We start from the raw sequence: 19,107 nt of genomic DNA, 5'->3' as shown, positions 1-19,107 counted from the left end.
ATTTATTCACTACACATTGCAAAAACGTTTAATATTCACATTCTGATTCCATGCCCAGTTCATATGAATAGCATAAAACACACACACACGCACACACACACACACACGCACACACACAGTTAATATTTGTACTAAATCATGTCACAACTCTAGGCCTAATTAATTATATTGGAGTAGTAGGCAAAAATGGCAATGGCAGATTTGTTCTTTACAATCATCCATCTTTTACAGAGTTATGTTTAATGCTAATTAATAGCCCTAAATGAAATGGGCCACTCCTAGTATCTTTTGTGACACACAGAATTTTACATTGTATTTCAAGTAATTTTATTTAATTAAATAAATGGTACAACTGCCCCTAACCCAAAGTTATTTGCTTATAAAAGTGCAGTAGTTAAAATATTTGCTTTAGTGTAATATTATGAAATATGAAAGCAATTTAACTTACCAATGGCCAAATGAAGTCTATGACCAAAACACTGGATTCTAGTCCACTGATTAAGCTCCACTGCTTTGACCATGTTAGTGCCGTTGTCTGTTGTTATGGCGACCTGACGCTCCTCGCAGAGGTCCCACGCAGCCAGTGCCTCTCTCAAGCCCGAGGCTATGTTTTCTCCTGTGTGGTCGGCGGGGAAATACGATGTTTGCAGGCAGCGGCTTTTCAATTCAAACTCCTCGTCGACAAAGTGCACAGTCAAGCTAATATACGGTTCACTTGTCCTGCTTGACCACAGGTCCGTAGTGGTTGAAAAGAACGTCACCATAGCCATTTCCTTTTGAACTTCATCACGGCGTGAGTTATAACGTTTAGGGATCGCTATTTGAGAGAAATAGTTTCGAGAGGGCAGTTGGTACCTCTTGTCCAGTGTGTGGATCATTTTCTGAAATCCCACTTTACTAACGGCGTGTATGGGCATCATGTCTTTTGCCAAACAGTGCGTTATGGAGTCAGTGATTTCTTTATGTCTAGCCGAAGACTTATCATATGGCGTGATGCTTGCAAACACATCTGTAATTTTGTTTTGTTTTGTTCGGGGGACAGCTTGTGCCATGTTTCCTTCAGTTGTCTCTTTCACTGTCATGCATTCCTCATATTTTTCTCTGTGATGTTTCAGGTGCTGAAATAAATTTGTCGTATTGCCACGTGATGTAGCAACTTTAATTTTGCAAATCTTGCACAGTACCTCTCTCTGCTCAGTGTCAGTAATCCGAAATCCAAAATACCGCCATATAACAGAGGTAGAGTAATATTTAGGTACCAGATCAGTGCCGATCTCCTCGGCATCCATCTTCGCTCTGGTATTTTCGCAGTGCGCACACACACACACACACACACACACACAAGTGACCACGCACGTGACACGGCACGAGACGCAACACGCCTTTACTGAGACTGTCAGATCAGATTTCGGCAAGGAAAATCGGCAAACTGTTCTCAGAAAGTTTGTCTTCACACACACTTATTTATTTAATATAATCGCAACATTTTGCCGTCATATAATCGCAGAGGGCTGACATCGCGATTGCGATGCGATTAATCGTGCAGCCCTAATTTAGAGTAAAAAAAAGTACTTAAATATTTATCTTTTTTTAACCAAATCAATCGTGTTGCTTTAGTAGATGATCTTTATGTTGTCTGTCTATGATTTCTGGAGCTTTAAAAGTGGAATCATCATCCACTTGCATTTTAAGGACCGTCTGAGATATTTTTCTATTCTTCAAGTGTGTTCTGGTGAAGAAAGTAAGTCATACACACCTGTATCCCTTAAAGTATATAACAAATTAAGATTTGATCACCTAAATTTACCAAATTAATTATATCACAATCGTGACAGCCCTAAATAGATCTGATCTGTGTCTGGTGGAAATTACCCTGAACGGGTCTAATTATAGAGTGCTTCAGTGTTTTTAAAGTCTACTGTTTTGACCGTGAGACCATACGGATGTATTCATACTATGACTATGTTTTGTTTGATACTTGATTGCATTGTGCCTGGTTAAAGTGAGAGAGCGAGCAAACGATTGTTCAACGAGGTGTACTGCTCAGGACAGGGACTTACTCAGTCTGGCACGTTCAGCAGCAGTGCACAACGCTAATGGCTGCAGGCTCGCATCAGTGCTGGGGAAATGGGGGATGGGTGCTCGAGCGCTGGAAGAGTTCTGAGAGCAGAACCATGCTATGAAAAGCATCACTGCCTCCTGCATTACTGGCCACTAATCTGTGGATATCTCCAGAATTGTGAAATATTGCTGGTATAAAGTGCATCCAGAAAGTATTCACAGCGCTTCACTTTTTCCACATTTTGTCATGTTACAGCCTTATTCCAAAATGGATTAAATTCATTATTTTCCTCAAAATTATACAAACAATACCCCATAATGACAACGTGAAATCTTTGCAAATTTATGCATGTACAGAAGTATTCACAGCCTTTGCTCAACACTTTGTTGAAGCACCTTTGGCACCAATTACAGCCTCAAGTCTTTTTGTGTATGGTGCTACAATCTTGGCACATCTATCTTTGGGCAGTTTCTCCCATTCTTCTTTGAAGGACCTCTCAAGCTCCATCAAGTTGGATGGGGAGCGTAGGTGCAAAGCCATTTTCAGATCTCTCCAGAGATGTTCAATCGGGTTCAAGTCTGGGCTCTGTCTGGGCCACTTAAGGACATTCACAGAGTTGTCCCGTAGCCACTCCTTTGTTATCTTGGCTGTGTGCTTAGGGTCAATGTCCTGTTGGAAGATGAACCTTCGCCCCAGTCTGAGGTTCAGAGTGCTCTGGAGCAGGTTTTCATCAAGGGTGTCTGTACATTACTGCATTCATCTTTCCCTCTATCCTGACTAGTCTCCCAGTTCCTGCTGCTGAAAAACATCCCCACAGCCTGATGCTGCCACCACCATGCTTCACTGTAGGGATGGTATTGGCCAGGTGATGAGTGGAGCCTGATTTCCTCCAGACATGAAGCTTGCCATACATTTACATTTATGCATTTGTCAGACGCTTTTATCCAAAGCGACTTACAGTGCACTTATTACAGGGACAATCCCCCGGAGCAACCTGGAGTTAAGTGCCTTGCTCAAGGACACAATGGCAATGGCTGTGAGGATCAAACCAGTGACCTTCTGATTAACAGTTATGTGCTTTAGCCCACTACGCCACCACCACTCCATAGAGTGGGCCATAGGCCAAAGAGTTCAATCTTTGTTTCATCAGACAAAATAATTTTGTTTCTCATGGTCTGAGAGTCCTTCAGGTGCCTTTTGGCAAACTCCAGGCGGGCTGTCATGTGCCTTTTACTGAGGAGTGGCTTCCATCTAGCCACTCTACCATACAGACCTGATTGGTGGAGTGCTGCAGAGATGGTTGTTCTTCTGGAAGGTTCTCCTCTCTCCACAGAGAAACACTGGAGCTCTGTCAGAGTGACCATCGGGTTCTTGGTCACCTCCCTGACTAAGGCCCTTCTCCCCCGATCACTCAGTTTGTCCGGGCGGCCAGCTCAGAAGAGTCCTTGTGGTTCCAAACTTCCATTTACGGATGATGGAGGCCACTGTGCTCATTGGGACCTTCAATGCTGCAGAAATGTTTCTGTACTCTTCCCCAGATCTGTGCCTCGATACAGTCCTGTCTTGGAGGTCTACAGACAATTCCTTGGACTTCATGGCTTGGTTTGTGCTCTGACATGCACTGTTAACTGTGGGACCGTATATAGACCAGTGTGTGCCTTTCCAAATCATGTCCAATCAACTGAATTTACCACAGGTGGACTCCAATCAAGTTGTAGAAACATCTCAAGGATGATCAGTGGAAACAGGATGGACCGGATTAAAATTTAATTTTGTATAAATTTGCAAAGATTTCAAACAAACTTCTTTCACGTTGTCATTATGGGGTATTGTTTGTCGAATTTTGAGGAAAATAATGAATTTAATCAATTTTTGAATAAGGCTGTGACATAAAAAAATTTGGAAAAAGTGAAGCGCTGTGAATAAATTCCGGTTGCACTGTACGTACCAACGACTGAAATATTAGTAGTGTGACAACCTTAGCGCAAACACAGTGAAGCAAAGAGTGAAGCATCCCAGTGCTGTTACATCAGAAATATCAGCGATCTTGGAATGCTGTCCAAAACGTTTAGAGGACTGAACTTGCACATGGCAAGGGTATTATTGATTGTACTATTTATTTTTCCATAGATGGGTCTTGCGACCGCTAACGGCCCATTCGGGCAGCAATACGCACAGAGCTCAGTCCAACAGATGACCGGTGCTGGGATGAACGCACAGCTCCAGAACAAGGCAGCTCTCTCCAACAGCCTTCAGCCCACCTTGAAGGGTGCTTCCAGTGTGCCAAATCTGGTGAGTAACCATCCACAACTTGCTCCAGTTCAGTCCAGAACAACTTAAGGCTTGCTTCTCTCGGCAGCACATATCTATTCATTTGCGCGCAACATAATATGACACAAAGGCTGAAAAAATTGATCAAAAAAAATTCTACAAATAGTTTTGGTATTTTTTGTGGTTAAACAGTTATAGTTGAAAATAGACCTATGCAACTGCACTGTATTGTAATTGCTGTAATTAATAGAGGTAGACTTGTACCACAGTGAAACAGCTGTACAGGTTCTTATCTAATGTAAACTCCTCCTTCCAGCTGCAACAACAGGTGCCCTCTGTGGGCATCGTCCCGGGACAGGGGGTGTCGACAGGTCCCACGGCTGACCCGGAGAAGCGCAAACTGATCCAACAGCAGCTGGTTCTGCTGCTTCACGCCCACAAGTGCCAGCGGCGCGAGCAGGCCAACGGCGAGATGCGCGCCTGTGCCTTGCCCCACTGCCGCACCATGAAGAACGTCCTCAATCACATGACCCACTGCCAGGCTGGCAAATCCTGCCAAGGTGAGCAAGAAAGCAAGACACTGGTGTAAATCTATAACAGGACTGCAACACTTTCCCAGTGTGCTGAATTTATATAGAAGTCATCGTCTTGTCATGTGCTGATTCTGAGTTTGATGTGAAAGCATCTGCATATTTCTCCACACGCTTGTTAAGATTTAAGTTGCATTTTTGAAGTTTTACACAGACTTCCCAGCTTCCAAGTGTGTGATTGCGTAATGGGGTAATTTATTTTACAGTCAAGTGAAGGATGACTTTATTTTCCGTTTGTTTTTGCAGTTGCACACTGCGCCTCGTCTAGACAGATCATCTCGCACTGGAAGAACTGCACCCGTCACGACTGTCCCGTCTGTCTGCCTCTGAAAAACGCCAGTGACAAGAGGAACCAACAGCGTGAGTTGGCATACTTTATCTGTAAACACATAAGTTATGGTAGACACCCTCAATGATCCACTCTTCAATGATTTTGCAACATGAAGCGCAATCTATTCCTTAACCTGACAAGTGAAACCAGATATTCTTTGAGAACATTTTGGGCGAGGCTCAATTGTATCCGTTGAGAATTGGCAGGTGGTTGTAGGGAAAATACCGTAAATGTAAAAGGCATTTGTTATGTCAGCTGATAGCAAAGTCATTTCAGAGGTGGAGCAATTTATTATAATTTTTTTAATGAACTGTCTTTTTATATGGGATGCTCTTATGTATCCGCCACCGATATTTATTGGCCAACTATTGATCAATTTGTCATTAACATGAAAATGTAGATATAAAAAAATGAATTAAATTGTATAAAGCTTGTAATATTTTTTTTTTTTGGGGTGTTATGTAAAGGAATATCAAAGTGATTTCAATCAAGAAAATGTAAAGCATGTTGAGAGGGTGTAGCAGTGTTATGCACGGGACATTTGCAGTGAAGATGTGAAATTTAACTTCTAGTTGAAAATAGTCTAGTCATTACCAGTTTATCAAATCATGTGTATGTATAATCATAAACTCCCGCAGATAGAGTCCAGACATCAGAACATGTTCAGTCGAGATCAGGTTAAATCCAGTATAAATGGGAAAAGATCTTGCATTACAGGTGTGGCAAAAATGGACATGCAGACTTTGCAAAAACATTCTAAATTGAAATGCATAATCCAGAGGCAATTGTTGCTTCAGGGTTGGCACTCCTAAGAGCATGTAATGATTCATAGTTATTCTTTGTCATTTACACTGTCATGAGTAAAGAAACGGTGACAGCTGTGAAAGACGCACTTACCGTAATTTCCAGAGTATACGTTGTGTTTTTTTCGAGGGAGTTCATAATTTAAACAATGTCAGCCGGTCAAACTCAGGCACACCAAAACATATACTCGCAAACATCAGTATGAAGGATTATCATCTGTGGAGTGGCATCTGTGTGTCGTGCGCTTTCTCTGGAGGATGCAAGTGCGCGCAGTCCAGAATTCTTGAAATTTACGGGAGCGCAGATTGGGATCAATTGTGCTACTCAGTCATTTTTGTCTCAGGAAAAACCCTGAAAAAACATCTGCACAGAATGGGACGACTCCCAAACAAGTCAAGAAAATGGAGCGGAGCTTGTTTTTAAAAGGAGCAATATTTGTGGTGTAGGTCCTTGAAAGCAAACACAGAGTGGAGAAATGTAATCTGCAAACCGTGTGGCACGACGATAATCACTCGTGATACAAGCGACTTGATAGAACTTAAAATGAAGCACTCAAAAGTATATTATGAAAGCCAAAAGATGCGCTCCGCATTAATTTGGTCAACATTTTTTAATTTAGATTTATTTAATGTTTTCTGCAAGAATTGTTTACATAATTCGGGATATTACGTGTTTATTTTTGTTAGATTTTTGTGATTAAGGCATTATTTTCTTTGTTGCATTGCTTTGGGAAGATTTTGAGTTTTTGGAGGAAAGTTTATAATAATAATAATAATAATAATAATAATATTGGGTCAACAACATATCTGACTGAAATGTGGCATAATGTGAAATTTAGCATTATGGTAAGAATGATTTAAAATGAAGTTGAGTTTATTATTATTATTATATATTAATAAAAAAAATTACTTGGACTATTGCCAATTTCCAAATTGAGAGAAAATGCTTCCTCTTACATAATTTTCTCTCTATTTTGAAATTGTTCATATTTCATTTTCCAGTTTCCAAATAAAGAGAAAATTATACAAGAGGAAGTATTTTGAACAGTTTAGTTCACTGACTGGATTATCCAAGCATAGGCAGTGCAATAAGGTTATTTAATATATCCAAAAAGTTGACTATATCGTGATGTATATCGTTATCGTGATAGAAAATTACTCGTATCATGAGATAACATTTTGGTCAAATCGCCCACCCTTCAGTAAGTGCCAGTTTTGATTTCATGTTGACTTTGATTAATACAAGATATTCTAGAATTGAAAGGCCATGGGAAACGTATGTTCTTTAAACCAAACTACTAGCACAGGTTTGATATTATATGGCAGTTTTTAAGTGTAGAAGCATCAGTCTGTCTTCAGCCTCAGTGAGCCTGTAATGTGGGATCATTTCATTTGAGTGCTGCCACCTGTAGGTGATGCGTTCATTTCTGCTGCGCTCTAAATGTGAAAGCATGAGATGAGCAGCAGATTCCAACAGGCAGCAGAGCTGTAATCTGACACCATGGGGAGGGGCTCCTCTCCGCTTTACAATGGAGGCAGGGTTCAGAGAGCTCCTACACTCTGATTGGAGAGTTGATGACTGACTCGTTTAAATCCCCCTGTAGTGGCAACAGAAGCACGCTCTCCGAGTCTCATGCAATTCTGCTGTCAGCCACTGCTGAAAGTGCTCGGTGCATACAATATTGTGCCTTTCACACTTTAAATGCCCATGCTTCCATTGAAAGTGGCATTACTGCAAAATTGCAACTAGACTTTCCTAAATAGAGATTAAAATGAGTCTTTTTACATTTAAATTAGCATTTACTGAGCAGATGCTTTCAATTGAGACTCACAAATTGGGATAATTTTGTATTGATGAGTGACATGGAGTGTTCAGCGGGAAATAATGATTTGAATTTATCCCACATGATTTGACTTGGATTTTAAAGTATGCAATAATATTTTTGGTTAATATTGTTTTCCCATGCTCAGTAGGATACGTGTGCAAAGTCCTATTAGAGGCAAAAATAAAGAAATGATGTTTTGATTGAATACTACAAAAGCAAACTTTTCTTCAGCCATGAATTGTTCACAATACAATCATGAACATTTGTTTCAAAAGTTGAAATGGGCATTTGAGCGATTTTGTAGTCGAGTATTCTAAGTTTAATAAAAAATAAAACTTGATTACTCCTAAATTAAAATAAAATGCACGTTAACAAGAACATGTACGTGAATTTTGTTTATTCAAAAACGGTTTAAAAATAAGAACCTTCAAACTATGCATTTTTAAAAATTAAATGAACAATAAGCATTAATTAAAAGGGAATAATAACAGTAAAAAAACATTTGCTCTCACCCAGAGCTTACATAGAAACCAATACTGACATTCATGAGGATAATGCACAGATATGAACTCTGAGACTGCAGAAAGGCCATCACATTTTTCATCATTTAACATGTTATTATGCAGAAAACCAAACCGAATACAGAATATTTGTGTAATTTTTGATACTTCTGTATTAATCATTTTTTCTTTTCTTTTTTTTCATCTGCAGCAATGCTGAGCTCCCCTAACACTGGCATGCAGGCTCCTCTGGGCCCCGTTGGCACCAGTCAACCTGCAGTGCCCGCCATCAGCAGCGGCACACATATAGACCCCAGCTCCATGCAGAGGGCTTATGCAGCTCTGGGCCTCCCTTACGGGAACCCGTCAACTACGCAGACACAGGTTGCAGGACAGCAGCCCACGCAGACCCAGCTGCAGCTGCGCACCTTGAATACATTAGGTAGCAACTTCAATTCACAAAATAATCTATAGTGTTACTTCTGTTTCCTAATTGATATTAGGGGAAAGTGGAATTTTGAACAATTCAGTCTTCCACATTTATAAATTAAATGTAATTTTCATTCTATTACCTCATCTTGCATTATTATAAAACAGGCTTGAATAGTTCCGACTTGTTCGGAGATTACTTGTGGTAAAATCACTGATTTGCGTAGACTCGTGACTTATGTGCCATTTAATGAACGTGCACAAAGATTTTCCCTTCCATAATTTCATTGGCTGCATGCAATTTATATTATCTCTTAAATTAGATACATTCAACTATAACAGAAGAACATTGTCACTAAGGAGAAAACCCCTTTACAATTTTAAGTGTTTAAATTCTCCTATAAATTGTCACATATAGTGGGTTGTAGTCTTCAAACAGTGAATTTCATTGCATCAGGTGTCATTACTCATTGAAAGGTCAGGCTTGACTGGTCATCTTACGTGTCATATTCGTGTGTAACCCCTGTCTGGTTTCCCATGACATCTTCAGGCACTAACCAGATGAGCATGGGCGGTAACGGTCTGGGCGATCAGACGAATCTTCACACTGATTCCTCTCTCCCCTCATCCCTCAACAGCAAGTGAGTCTCTTCACCTTTCACCCTTCACCTTTAACCTCCTTGTCAGAGCTGGAAACATTCATCTGTAGAGTACAGCCTCGGACAAGCCCAAACCAGAGTGGTTGTGGGATGATTTTACAGCAGTACTCTAGCTGTAATGTATTATGTCAGAAGAGACTGTGATAAACGTTATCTGGACAATGGCAAATGTCAGATTATAAGAACATTTTAAAAACCTGGGTAGCCTGGGTAGCTCAGCGAATATTGACGCTGACTATCACACCTGAAGTTGCTAGTTCGAATCTAGGGCGTGCTGAGTGACTCTAGTCAGGTCTCCTAAGCATCCAGATTGGCCCGGTTGCTAGGGATGGTAGAGTCATATGGGGTAACCTCCTCGTGGTCGCTATGATGTGGTTCTGGCTCTCGGTGGGGCATGTGGTGAGTGGTGAGTGTTGCGTGGATGCCGTGGAGAATAGTGCGGGCCTCCACATGAGCTGCTTCTCCACGGTAACACGCTCAACAAGCCACGTGATAAGATGTGCGGATTGACGGTCTCAGGCATGGAGGCAACTGAGATTCGTCCTCCGCCACCCAGAATGAGGCGAGTCACTACACCACCACGAGGACTTGGAGAGCATTGGGAGTTGGGTATACCAAATTGAGGCAAAAAAAAAACTCAATTCTAGTTCAAAAAGCATGTGCCTTGTTGATAGAAATGCATCGGTTGTATTTATGGTGGTGAAACCATTAAAAAACTACTTTTGCCAAGTTCTTAGAAATGTAATGTTTGTATTCTTAGTTTAAATCAATTTTTAGGAGGGGAAAAAATATATATTTCAAGCAAAATGTCAAGTATTGTAACCATTAAAAGGAAAAATATAAAAAATCATTAAAAAAAAAAAACATGTTGGTTTTATAATATTTTAAAAGACATTTTGACCAAATTGTCAAGTGGTATAACCATAATAAGGAAAAATCTTTATAATTATCTAGATTGAAAGGCATGTGCCAAATTCTTAGAAATGCTATATTTGTATTCATGGTGGATCATTCATTTTTACATTTCAACCAAAATGTCAAGTGGTGTAACCATAAAAGGAAATCATGAGTATTGTGAAGTTATTTTGTGTTATACCATTTGACATGTCACAGTCTTGACTAACTTGTCAATCATAAATACAGTAGGTTACATTTTCTGATAATTGTATAGATTTACTGATTTTGATACAGATGGCTATGTTTTGACACAGAGGGCTATATTGAGACCGCACTAGGTGTAGCGCAACATCGCTAATCCAAAAAGTGCAATTTTTGTGTGCAAAATGCAAGTAGATGGGATGTTTGCACTGTCTGTGAGTGTTTGCTCACAATCTGTAGGTTTATTATGTTTTAATGAAAGTGTCGCAAAGCGCAATTTTCCAGAGAAATGGGGCTAAGATGTTTCAGGAGCATGTCTATTCTATTGCAAAGTCTAAAATGGGAATTGACTAATATTACGCATTCGGTACGATAACCGGAGAAGAACCTTAGAATTAAATTGCACTTGACCCAGCCCATTTGTGCTTTACACGCACAATTTTGCCATGCCTACTGACTTTGCGCATGATGGCTTGCATAGCGCTGCACTTTAGGCATAGCAGTCTTAAATAAAATAGGCTCTAGAGTCATTGTTTTATATGGTTGCCTTGTCAAAATAAATCAAAATATCTTCCTGCATGTTGGTTACACCGCATTGACTTTGATTTGGCATCCAAAAGTTACAATTAATTGATCAATTGAAGTCCCCAAAAATATAAAAATAGGTTTGATTTTATTAAATTAATAGATAAAGATTTAAAATGTGCATCGTATCATTCATCCTAGTCAACAACAAAAAATGTTGAAAATGTTTTTTTAGCATTTGATTTCATTTGGCGTGACATATGAATTCATAATCCTGCTCACACAGTCTGATGATGCCAGACGGGTCAAGTATGGGCAGCACAGGGAACTTGCCCACTGCGGCGCCGCTGTCCATGCCCGGCATGAAGAAGCCCTGGCACGAACATGTCACTCAGGACCTGAGGAACCATCTAGTGCACAAGCTGTGAGTCTGAGAGGAAGCCATATCGCATTATCTCGACCATCATAAGAGCTGTCGCTGTGTTTAGAGCCATTCTAACAGTCTGTATCCTCTTGAAAATGTATCCAGAGTTCAAGCCATATTCCCCACACCAGACCCTGCAGCACTGAAGGACAGACGCATGGAGAACCTGGTCGCTTATGCCCGTAAGGTTGAAGGGGACATGTACGAGTCTGCCAACAGCAGGGTAAAGTACCTAATGGTCATTGCTACATTTTGTAGCCAAAAGTTTAACATTCAGTGTTGTTCCAAACCATTTTTTCTTTCAAAAGAAAGTTTATACCCATGAACAAAGTGTGTTGTTTCTCATATATCTAAATGCCTTGTTTCAGGATGAGTATTACCACTTCCTGGCTGAGAAGATCTATAAGATTCAGAAGGAGCTGGAGGAGAAGAGGAAGTCCAGGCTGTCAAAGCCGCCCATGGGTCCTCAGGGTCCTCAGCAGCCTGGCCTTCCACAGCCTAACGCTATGGGACCCACACAAGCCATCCGGCCACCAAGTTAGTTTCTCCAAGCCGTTCCTTTAGTTTTTTCTGGGATGTTAATATTTGCATGAAAGTTCTGCAGTCCATATCCATGTTTATGGAGATCTCGTGTTTCCAACTGTTGAAACTGTCCCATTATTTCCACAGATGGACCTGTTCCCATGTCCAATGTGCCAAATTCATTGATGGCCCACATGCAAGTCCCTCAAGGTATCGTCTTTAAATGCGTACACTATTCATCATTGTGCAGGAATAACTCAAAAGCTTTCTCCAAAAGTAAATGGAGAAATAAAAGCTAAAATTGTGTTTTCATCTTTCCCTGCAGGGATGGGTCAATTCAACCCTGTGACGATGCAGAATGTGCAGATGAACCAGTCTCCACGAGCTGCGTCCCCAATGACCCACCCCAATCAGATGGGCATGGGCACAGTTTCAGCGGTGAGCATCACTCTAAAGCCCTGTTCCATAACGTAGTGAGCTGCCTTGTCTCAAATCAAATCCCTTTATTGTCACTCAACCATATACACAAGTGCAACAGCGGGTGAAATTCTTGGGTGCGGTTCCAAGCAACATAGCAGTCATGACAATTACAATAAACGTCACACAGTTTACACATCTGTTACACAACAGAATATACACCTAATAAAATACAATGTACAGTATACACAAAATAAGAAGACCGTATACAATAAAAATAATCAGTGGAAATAAATATGAAGTGTTGTTGACATTCAGCTGTTGGTTGGTAGTCAGTTGCTAGTGTGTTATCAAGTGAAATATAAAACGTGGGTCCAGTCTGAGGCTAATAAAGTGTAGTGCTGATGTATATGTATCGTGAACGATCAAGAGTTCAAAAGTCTGATTGCTTGGGAGAAGAAGCTGTCATGTAGTCGGCTGGTGCGGGTCCTGATGCTGCGATACCCCCTGCCTGATGGTAGCAGTGAGAGCAGCCCATGACTCAGGTGGCTGGAGTCTCTGATGATCCTCCAAGCTTTTTTCACACACCGCCTGTTATATATGTCCTGGAGGGAGGGAAGCTCACCTCCGATGATGTTTCTGACGTGATGATGGCTATTTCCTTCTATGGGGCCATTCTCACTGCATTGTTCCATCCATTATTTTACAATGCTAGCTAGCATGCGCTAGACGGACGTCTTCAATAGCTGCACCTGATCTTGCTCAGGATGCAGCATTTAATAAATGCTGTCAAGTTAAGAAGAACTTCAACTCTGCGTTTTGTTCTGTTTGTTGGGCTGCATCTAGAGCTTTTTCGCACAAAAACATGTTTGGTCTGAATGGCCCCTTGCGTAGCATTCTTACCCAAATGGAACCTCATAAGTGACTGGTCTAGAACAGGACATTGGCTGCAGCTCTGCATGCTTAAAAAATAGTGCTCCTCGTGCGAAGCACACAAGAGTGCTGACTCCGAATTGATTTAGTTAGCATTGGCATGTTGCTGAATTAACAATGTGATTTGCTAATGAGTATCAGCAAAAGAAGGCGGCAGCATAATTATGCTTCCAACCTTTTGGAACGGCCTCAGTGTTGGGAGAATCCTGTCTATGCAGGTGTTTCACTTTGGAACAGTAAATGAGTAAAGTGAAACTTTAACTTAGAACTTGTTGACTCCCATTGCTACAAAAGAAGTTGAGTGGAGTTGCAGTGTTTTCTAATGTACTTCTGTGGCTTTTTTCTGCAGATGAGTATGTCTCCCTCCAGAATGCCACAAGCACAAGGCATGATGGGAGGTCATGCTAACAACATGGTGGGCCAGACGACAAATCAGAACCAGTTCATGAACCAGACAGCATTCCCAGCCTCAGCCGGAGGCATGAATGTAAACCTGTCCCAGCAGTCAGGACAAGGTGTTGTACAGGTGAGGATTCAATAAGTTCACGTGCAGGATATCTCTCGATATATTTCCCCTCCTTAGGGATTTAAGTTTTCTGGGATTTCTGTTCTACACACACATCTTGGTTGCATTTCACCTCAATTGCAAAATATAAAAATATATTCTGCATGAAGAAATTGTTTCATGGAAACCTGGAAACATCAGGCAATTTTAAGATGATGATGGAAATTAATACATTCTCAAAAGTCTTGGAAATGTCTCTAGTGAATGTATTCATTTAATTAGTAGAAACTGCTTACAGTCTGGATTGATTAGCATCTGAATCAATAAATACTAATAATAATTCAAATAAAATTTGCATTGCTGTAATAGGAATTTTTTTTTCCTCCTTTAACATCCCTAATTCAAATGTAAGCGCATTTATTGTCTACTTGTGAAATGCAACTAAATCAAGTGCCAGACGTTTGTGAAGCTTGTTTTATGACTACATAGTTTGAGTGTGTGTGTGTGTGCGCTTTATCTCAGCTAGTATACCCTCCATATCTCCTCTGCAGCAGCAACCAAACGCTAACCTGACCCTGAATGCTGTGGCCTCCCTGGGCCCTCAGTCTGCTCTGTGCTCCACCCCTCCTCCACCCTCTGCTTCCACCCCAGCAGCTGCTGCTAACCTACAGGCACTCCAGGCTCAGCCCTCCACACCGGTCTCCGCTGGTGGACAGTCCACACCTACCCACATCCCAAGCGGCTTACCCCGCACTCCCTCTGCCCTGGGCTCCTCCCCTGCCCCTTCCCAGCCGGTCACGCCCCTGCATTCCCAGCCTGAGCCCCCCATGCAGATGCAGCAGCCCACCTCTGTGCAAGCCCAGCAGCCCAGCACTCCGGTGAGGATAGACTTCAAAATACAGCCTCCGTTTAAACAAATGTGCCTTTCTAGTTGAGAGAGACTGATAATTGGCGTCAACGATATTTTGTACAGATAATCACTAATTTCTGCTTAGTTGGTTTTAAGTTTATATCAGTTTAATATTGGGTCTACTGATAAATGTTGTTATTAGAAAGGGCTAGAAACCCTATTGTTTTGTCAGGATTTGTATTATTATTTTCTGCCCTTAAACTGATCGTGCAGACCAAACTGAAATGCCTAGAGACTTCAAACTTTCAGGGATGGTAGTACTCCGGCTGGCTAGCCAAACGCATGGAATCGGCCCATAGGTGGCGCTATAACGAACAAAATGACATTTTGGGCCATAACTCTAGAACCGTAAGGTTAGAAACAAAATGTTTTCCTTTGATTCCTTGCGTCATGACACATCTTATAACATCACATCTCTAAAGAGCCCATATTATGCTCATTTACAGGTTCATAATTGTATTATTGTGGTCTACTAGAATAGGTTTACATGCTTTAATGTTTAAAAAATGCATTATTTTTCTCATACTGTACATTGCTGCAGCACCTCTTTTCACCCTCTGTCTGAAACACAGTCTGCTCTAATTGGTCAGCTGGCCCAGTCTGTTGTGATTGGTCAACCGCTTGCATGTGTCGGAAATGTAATGCACCTTACCATAACTGAGTTTCGACTTCCTGAGCAGTAACATGTCCTAAGGCCTTTCGCCCGATCGGAACCAAACCAGTGCCGAAAGATTCCCAATATGAAAATGTATTAAAGGGAAAAACATAGCTTTTATACAGGGTTAAATTAGGCTGATCGTAACGAAACCTGGCGCTGTCATGTTTTACATGCGTGTATATCATTGTATATAACGCTGTTTCACAAAGAAACACAATATTATTACCATATTGTAGATGATCTCATTCTTAACAATTTTGCCTCAAGTGTCATTGGTGTGAAACAAAACATTCATTAAATGCTTGAGATTATTGAAAAGTATTATTTAAAAAATCTAATAATCCTAGGCCGTTTGCCCAATTGGAACCAAGTGCAGAAAAATTCTTCAGATTCCCAGTATGACAAGTTACCAAAGGAATTTTTAAGTTGATTCATCAAACGGTGCGTTAAAACGTACATGGTGGATGTGGCCACTTTTACTTAAATGGTTATAACTCTTGAACGGAATAAGATATTGTCAACAGATTTGGTACACAAATGTATGGGGTCATTCTAAGTACACACAAAAAATTATGCATATATGCCTCTTGGTGGTACTATAATATTAAAAACAAAACATCTAAATGGCTCTAACTATGGAACCGTTGGTCTGATCAACTTGAAATTGTGCATGCAGTTTCTGTGTCCAATGTGCTGTCAAGGACTATGAGGACAGTTATCTTGAAAGATGTGACTGCCTTCAACAAAATCAACTTTTTGGAGCTATTTGAACTAGTCCTGGGCCATTTGCCCAATCGCTACCAAACCAGTGCAGAAAGATTCTCTGGAGTCCCATTATTAACAATTATCAAAGTTTTAACTTTCAATTCATCATCGCAAAGCTACACCAAAATGTACACAGTGGGCGTGGCCACTTTTACTTGAACGGTTGTAACTCTTTGAACTAGGGCTGGGACAACGCGTCGACGTAATCGATGACGTTGACGCAAAAAATACGTTGACGCAAAATATGCGCGTCGATTCGTCGGACCCAAAACAAAGATGGCGGCACCGGAGCGTAGTAGCAACACGAGTGGCTCCTCAGACTATCAGAAGTGCAAGGCGGCATGCACTCGTTCCTCTAAAGTATGGGAATTCTTTAATTTAAAAGGAAACAATTCCGTGATATGTCGTCTTTGCAAAATGGAGATGGCCTTCCATTCTAGCACCACGGCAATGCACCAGCATCTGAAGAGGCGCCACCCGGTTGCAGCTGCAGATGACAGAGCACCGTAAGTTTTTTTTCAACTCCCCACTTTGCACTCGATGTTGGAGTAGGCTATAATACGTTGTTGACACCTAAAGTTTTCGCTTATAGCTATTAATAATGCGCTTATAGCTATGAATGTCGTGAAAAATACATAGAGGACACTGACAACGCGCTGACAGACAGGTCCAAGCAGGTAACATTTAATAAAGTCTCAACATTCAAATTTGGTAATTCAAAGAAAATTAAACCATAAATAGGCCTACTATTTTGTGGCTCTTTAATGTGTCATGACAGATTGCCTCAGTTAAAGCTGCACGTGAACCGATCATCTTTTCCTTGGTTAATTTATAGCATCAAATAGGCTAAACATGAATGTAGCCTACATCAGAAGGACTGTTGTTTTAACCGCGGAAAGATGTCAGTACAGTAGCCTACAATCCATTATTCAAATTCAAATCCACCGACGTTAATCTTCTCTCTCCTGACTGCTTTGTCGGACAAAAATGGCGTATTATGATTGATTGATCAGATCGGCAGTCAATCAAACTCCCAGCAAATGTTTTTTTTTTCTTTTTACATTTTATACACCCCCACCCCCGATGAAACCGGTATTGCCGGTGTTGTCACAAGTCGATTAATCGAATCGAAATCGAATCGGACTGAAAAAAATGAATCGTTAGATTAATCTATGCATCGAAAAAATTAATCACTAGATTAATCGTTTAAAAAAGAATCGTTTATCCCAGCCCTACTTTGAACGGAATTTAGATATTTTCAAAAATTGAGACACTTATGGGTGGGATCATTCTGAGGACTGCCATTGCCTCTTGGTGGTGCTATAACAGTGAGGAATGTAACATATGTAACTTACCTGATGTTTCTCAAAATGAAGTGCTATCAGGCTGTCTTATTAATACTTCATATCTGTTGCTTATGTACTTAAATGACCTTAAAGGCTTGAAACCTATTAATCGCTGCTTGCAGCTATATTTAGGATTGTTATTATTATAACGAGTATTACAGTAATGTTATAATAATATTCATAATGTGTCTTGTTGGTAGAGATTGTCTGATTTATTTGTTTGACCAATATTTTGTCCCGATACTCACACTTTTCCACCTAATTTATTCAGTTTTATTTATATTGTATCTACAGATAAAAGCTATTTTTCTTTTTGAGAATGACAATAATAGTAATTATAATTCATATTCATAATGTATCTGTGGTAGAGATTGGCCGATAAATGGTTTGACCGATATTTTGTTCTGATATTCATACTTTCTGATGAAATTATATTATTTTTTTATTGGTTCTATCAATAAATGCTATTATTGTTCTTTTTGAGTGACAATAATTGTAATTATAATTAACATTCATAATGTGTCTTTGTAGTAAAGATTGGACGATAAACGGTTAAACTGATATTTTGTTTAGAAAACAATAATAGTCTATCTCTACTTTGTGGTTTCGCGTTTGTCGCATGATCGCGGTCTGTGTTGACTAGATGACCCCTTATGTTGTTCCTATGTTTTCAACCCATTAGCTCTCTCAGATGGCCGCTAGCATTGATAACAGGGTTCCCACACCTGCGTCTGTGGCTGAGACCCACCCTCAGCAAGCGCTGCCCGACTACACTAGTGCTGATCCCAAATCTGAGCATCAAGAAGACGAGCAGGAATTTGAGTCTGGGAAAAAACAGCCTAATATCAAAATGGAGGTCAGTACTGAAATTAAACTTGATCAGTTTTAAAAATGTACTTTCTTAATATGCTCTCCTGGGTCCAGATTCACAAAACGTTCTGTAGAAGAAAGTTCATCTTAACGTCCCTTTTCTTCTTAATTTCTAACTTAAAGTTAACAATAATTTGTATTCCTGGATAAACTTCTTTAGACAGTTCTTTTCTTTTTGCTTAAGATTGTTCTTATGAAAAAACACAAGCATTCAAATTCTCAAAGTCATCATAAATATCATCATAAAGTCAGGATAAGCTCACAGTTGTCTTAAATTCTAAAAGGTAAGATGTTTAATGAATTTATTATTTTTAATGTGATGCATTCCATCGTGTTGAGTCTGAAGTCACAATGGGCATTTTATGTAGATATGTGATTTGAGACCAAAACACATTTCTGACTGTTTTGTGGTAATTATATTTTTATTTTCAGCTTTCAAACCATGTAAATGTTATCACCAAATTCAAACCATAAATGTTGTTTTGAAGCTTCTTAATGTGGTGACCAATCATGCTAATTCAAACGGATGCGCTGCATATAGCGCTCCCTTTCCGCAATCTTTAGAGTTCATAGAAACATAATAATTATAACATTAGTTGGCTGAGACTTTCTTTTTCACCCACCATCCAGAGTTGGGCACAGTGGAGACAGCCTCCGCCACCC

At 40.3% G+C, this 19,107-nt stretch overlaps 1 protein-coding gene across 7 annotated transcripts in view; it reads left to right on the top strand.

Annotated features, from left to right (window-relative positions):
• LOC127647451 (histone lysine acetyltransferase CREBBP-like) overlaps positions 1–19,107 on the top strand; it is a 66,377-nt gene that overhangs the window by 30,692 nt on the left and 16,578 nt on the right. For 5 of the 7 annotated variants that reach the window (XM_052131702.1, XM_052131700.1, XM_052131701.1 and 2 more), the window contains exons 3-15: positions 4,193–4,354; positions 4,650–4,893; positions 5,170–5,283; positions 8,595–8,825; positions 9,363–9,453; positions 11,381–11,518; positions 11,624–11,741; positions 11,887–12,055; positions 12,188–12,250; positions 12,366–12,478; positions 13,740–13,916; positions 14,447–14,773; positions 18,257–18,430. In XM_052131702.1, the coding sequence (XP_051987662.1) occupies positions 4,193–4,354; positions 4,650–4,893; positions 5,170–5,283; positions 8,595–8,825; positions 9,363–9,453; positions 11,381–11,518; positions 11,624–11,741; positions 11,887–12,055; positions 12,188–12,250; positions 12,366–12,478; positions 13,740–13,916; positions 14,447–14,773; positions 18,257–18,430 (2,121 nt within the window). The remainder of the gene's footprint in view (positions 1–4,192; positions 4,355–4,649; positions 4,894–5,169; positions 5,284–8,594; positions 8,826–9,362; positions 9,454–11,380; positions 11,519–11,623; positions 11,742–11,886; positions 12,056–12,187; positions 12,251–12,365; positions 12,479–13,739; positions 13,917–14,446; positions 14,774–18,256; positions 18,431–19,107) is intronic. The other 2 variants (XM_052131699.1, XM_052131704.1) reach the window with 2 other exon arrangements.

The sequence above is a fragment of the Xyrauchen texanus genome, chromosome 8 (genome assembly GCF_025860055.1).
Source record: "Xyrauchen texanus isolate HMW12.3.18 chromosome 8, RBS_HiC_50CHRs, whole genome shotgun sequence".
Taxonomy (NCBI): Eukaryota; Metazoa; Chordata; class Actinopteri; order Cypriniformes; family Catostomidae; genus Xyrauchen; species Xyrauchen texanus.
Note: the sequence above shows the minus strand (reverse complement) of the source record. Positions and strands in the feature narration are given on the sequence as shown.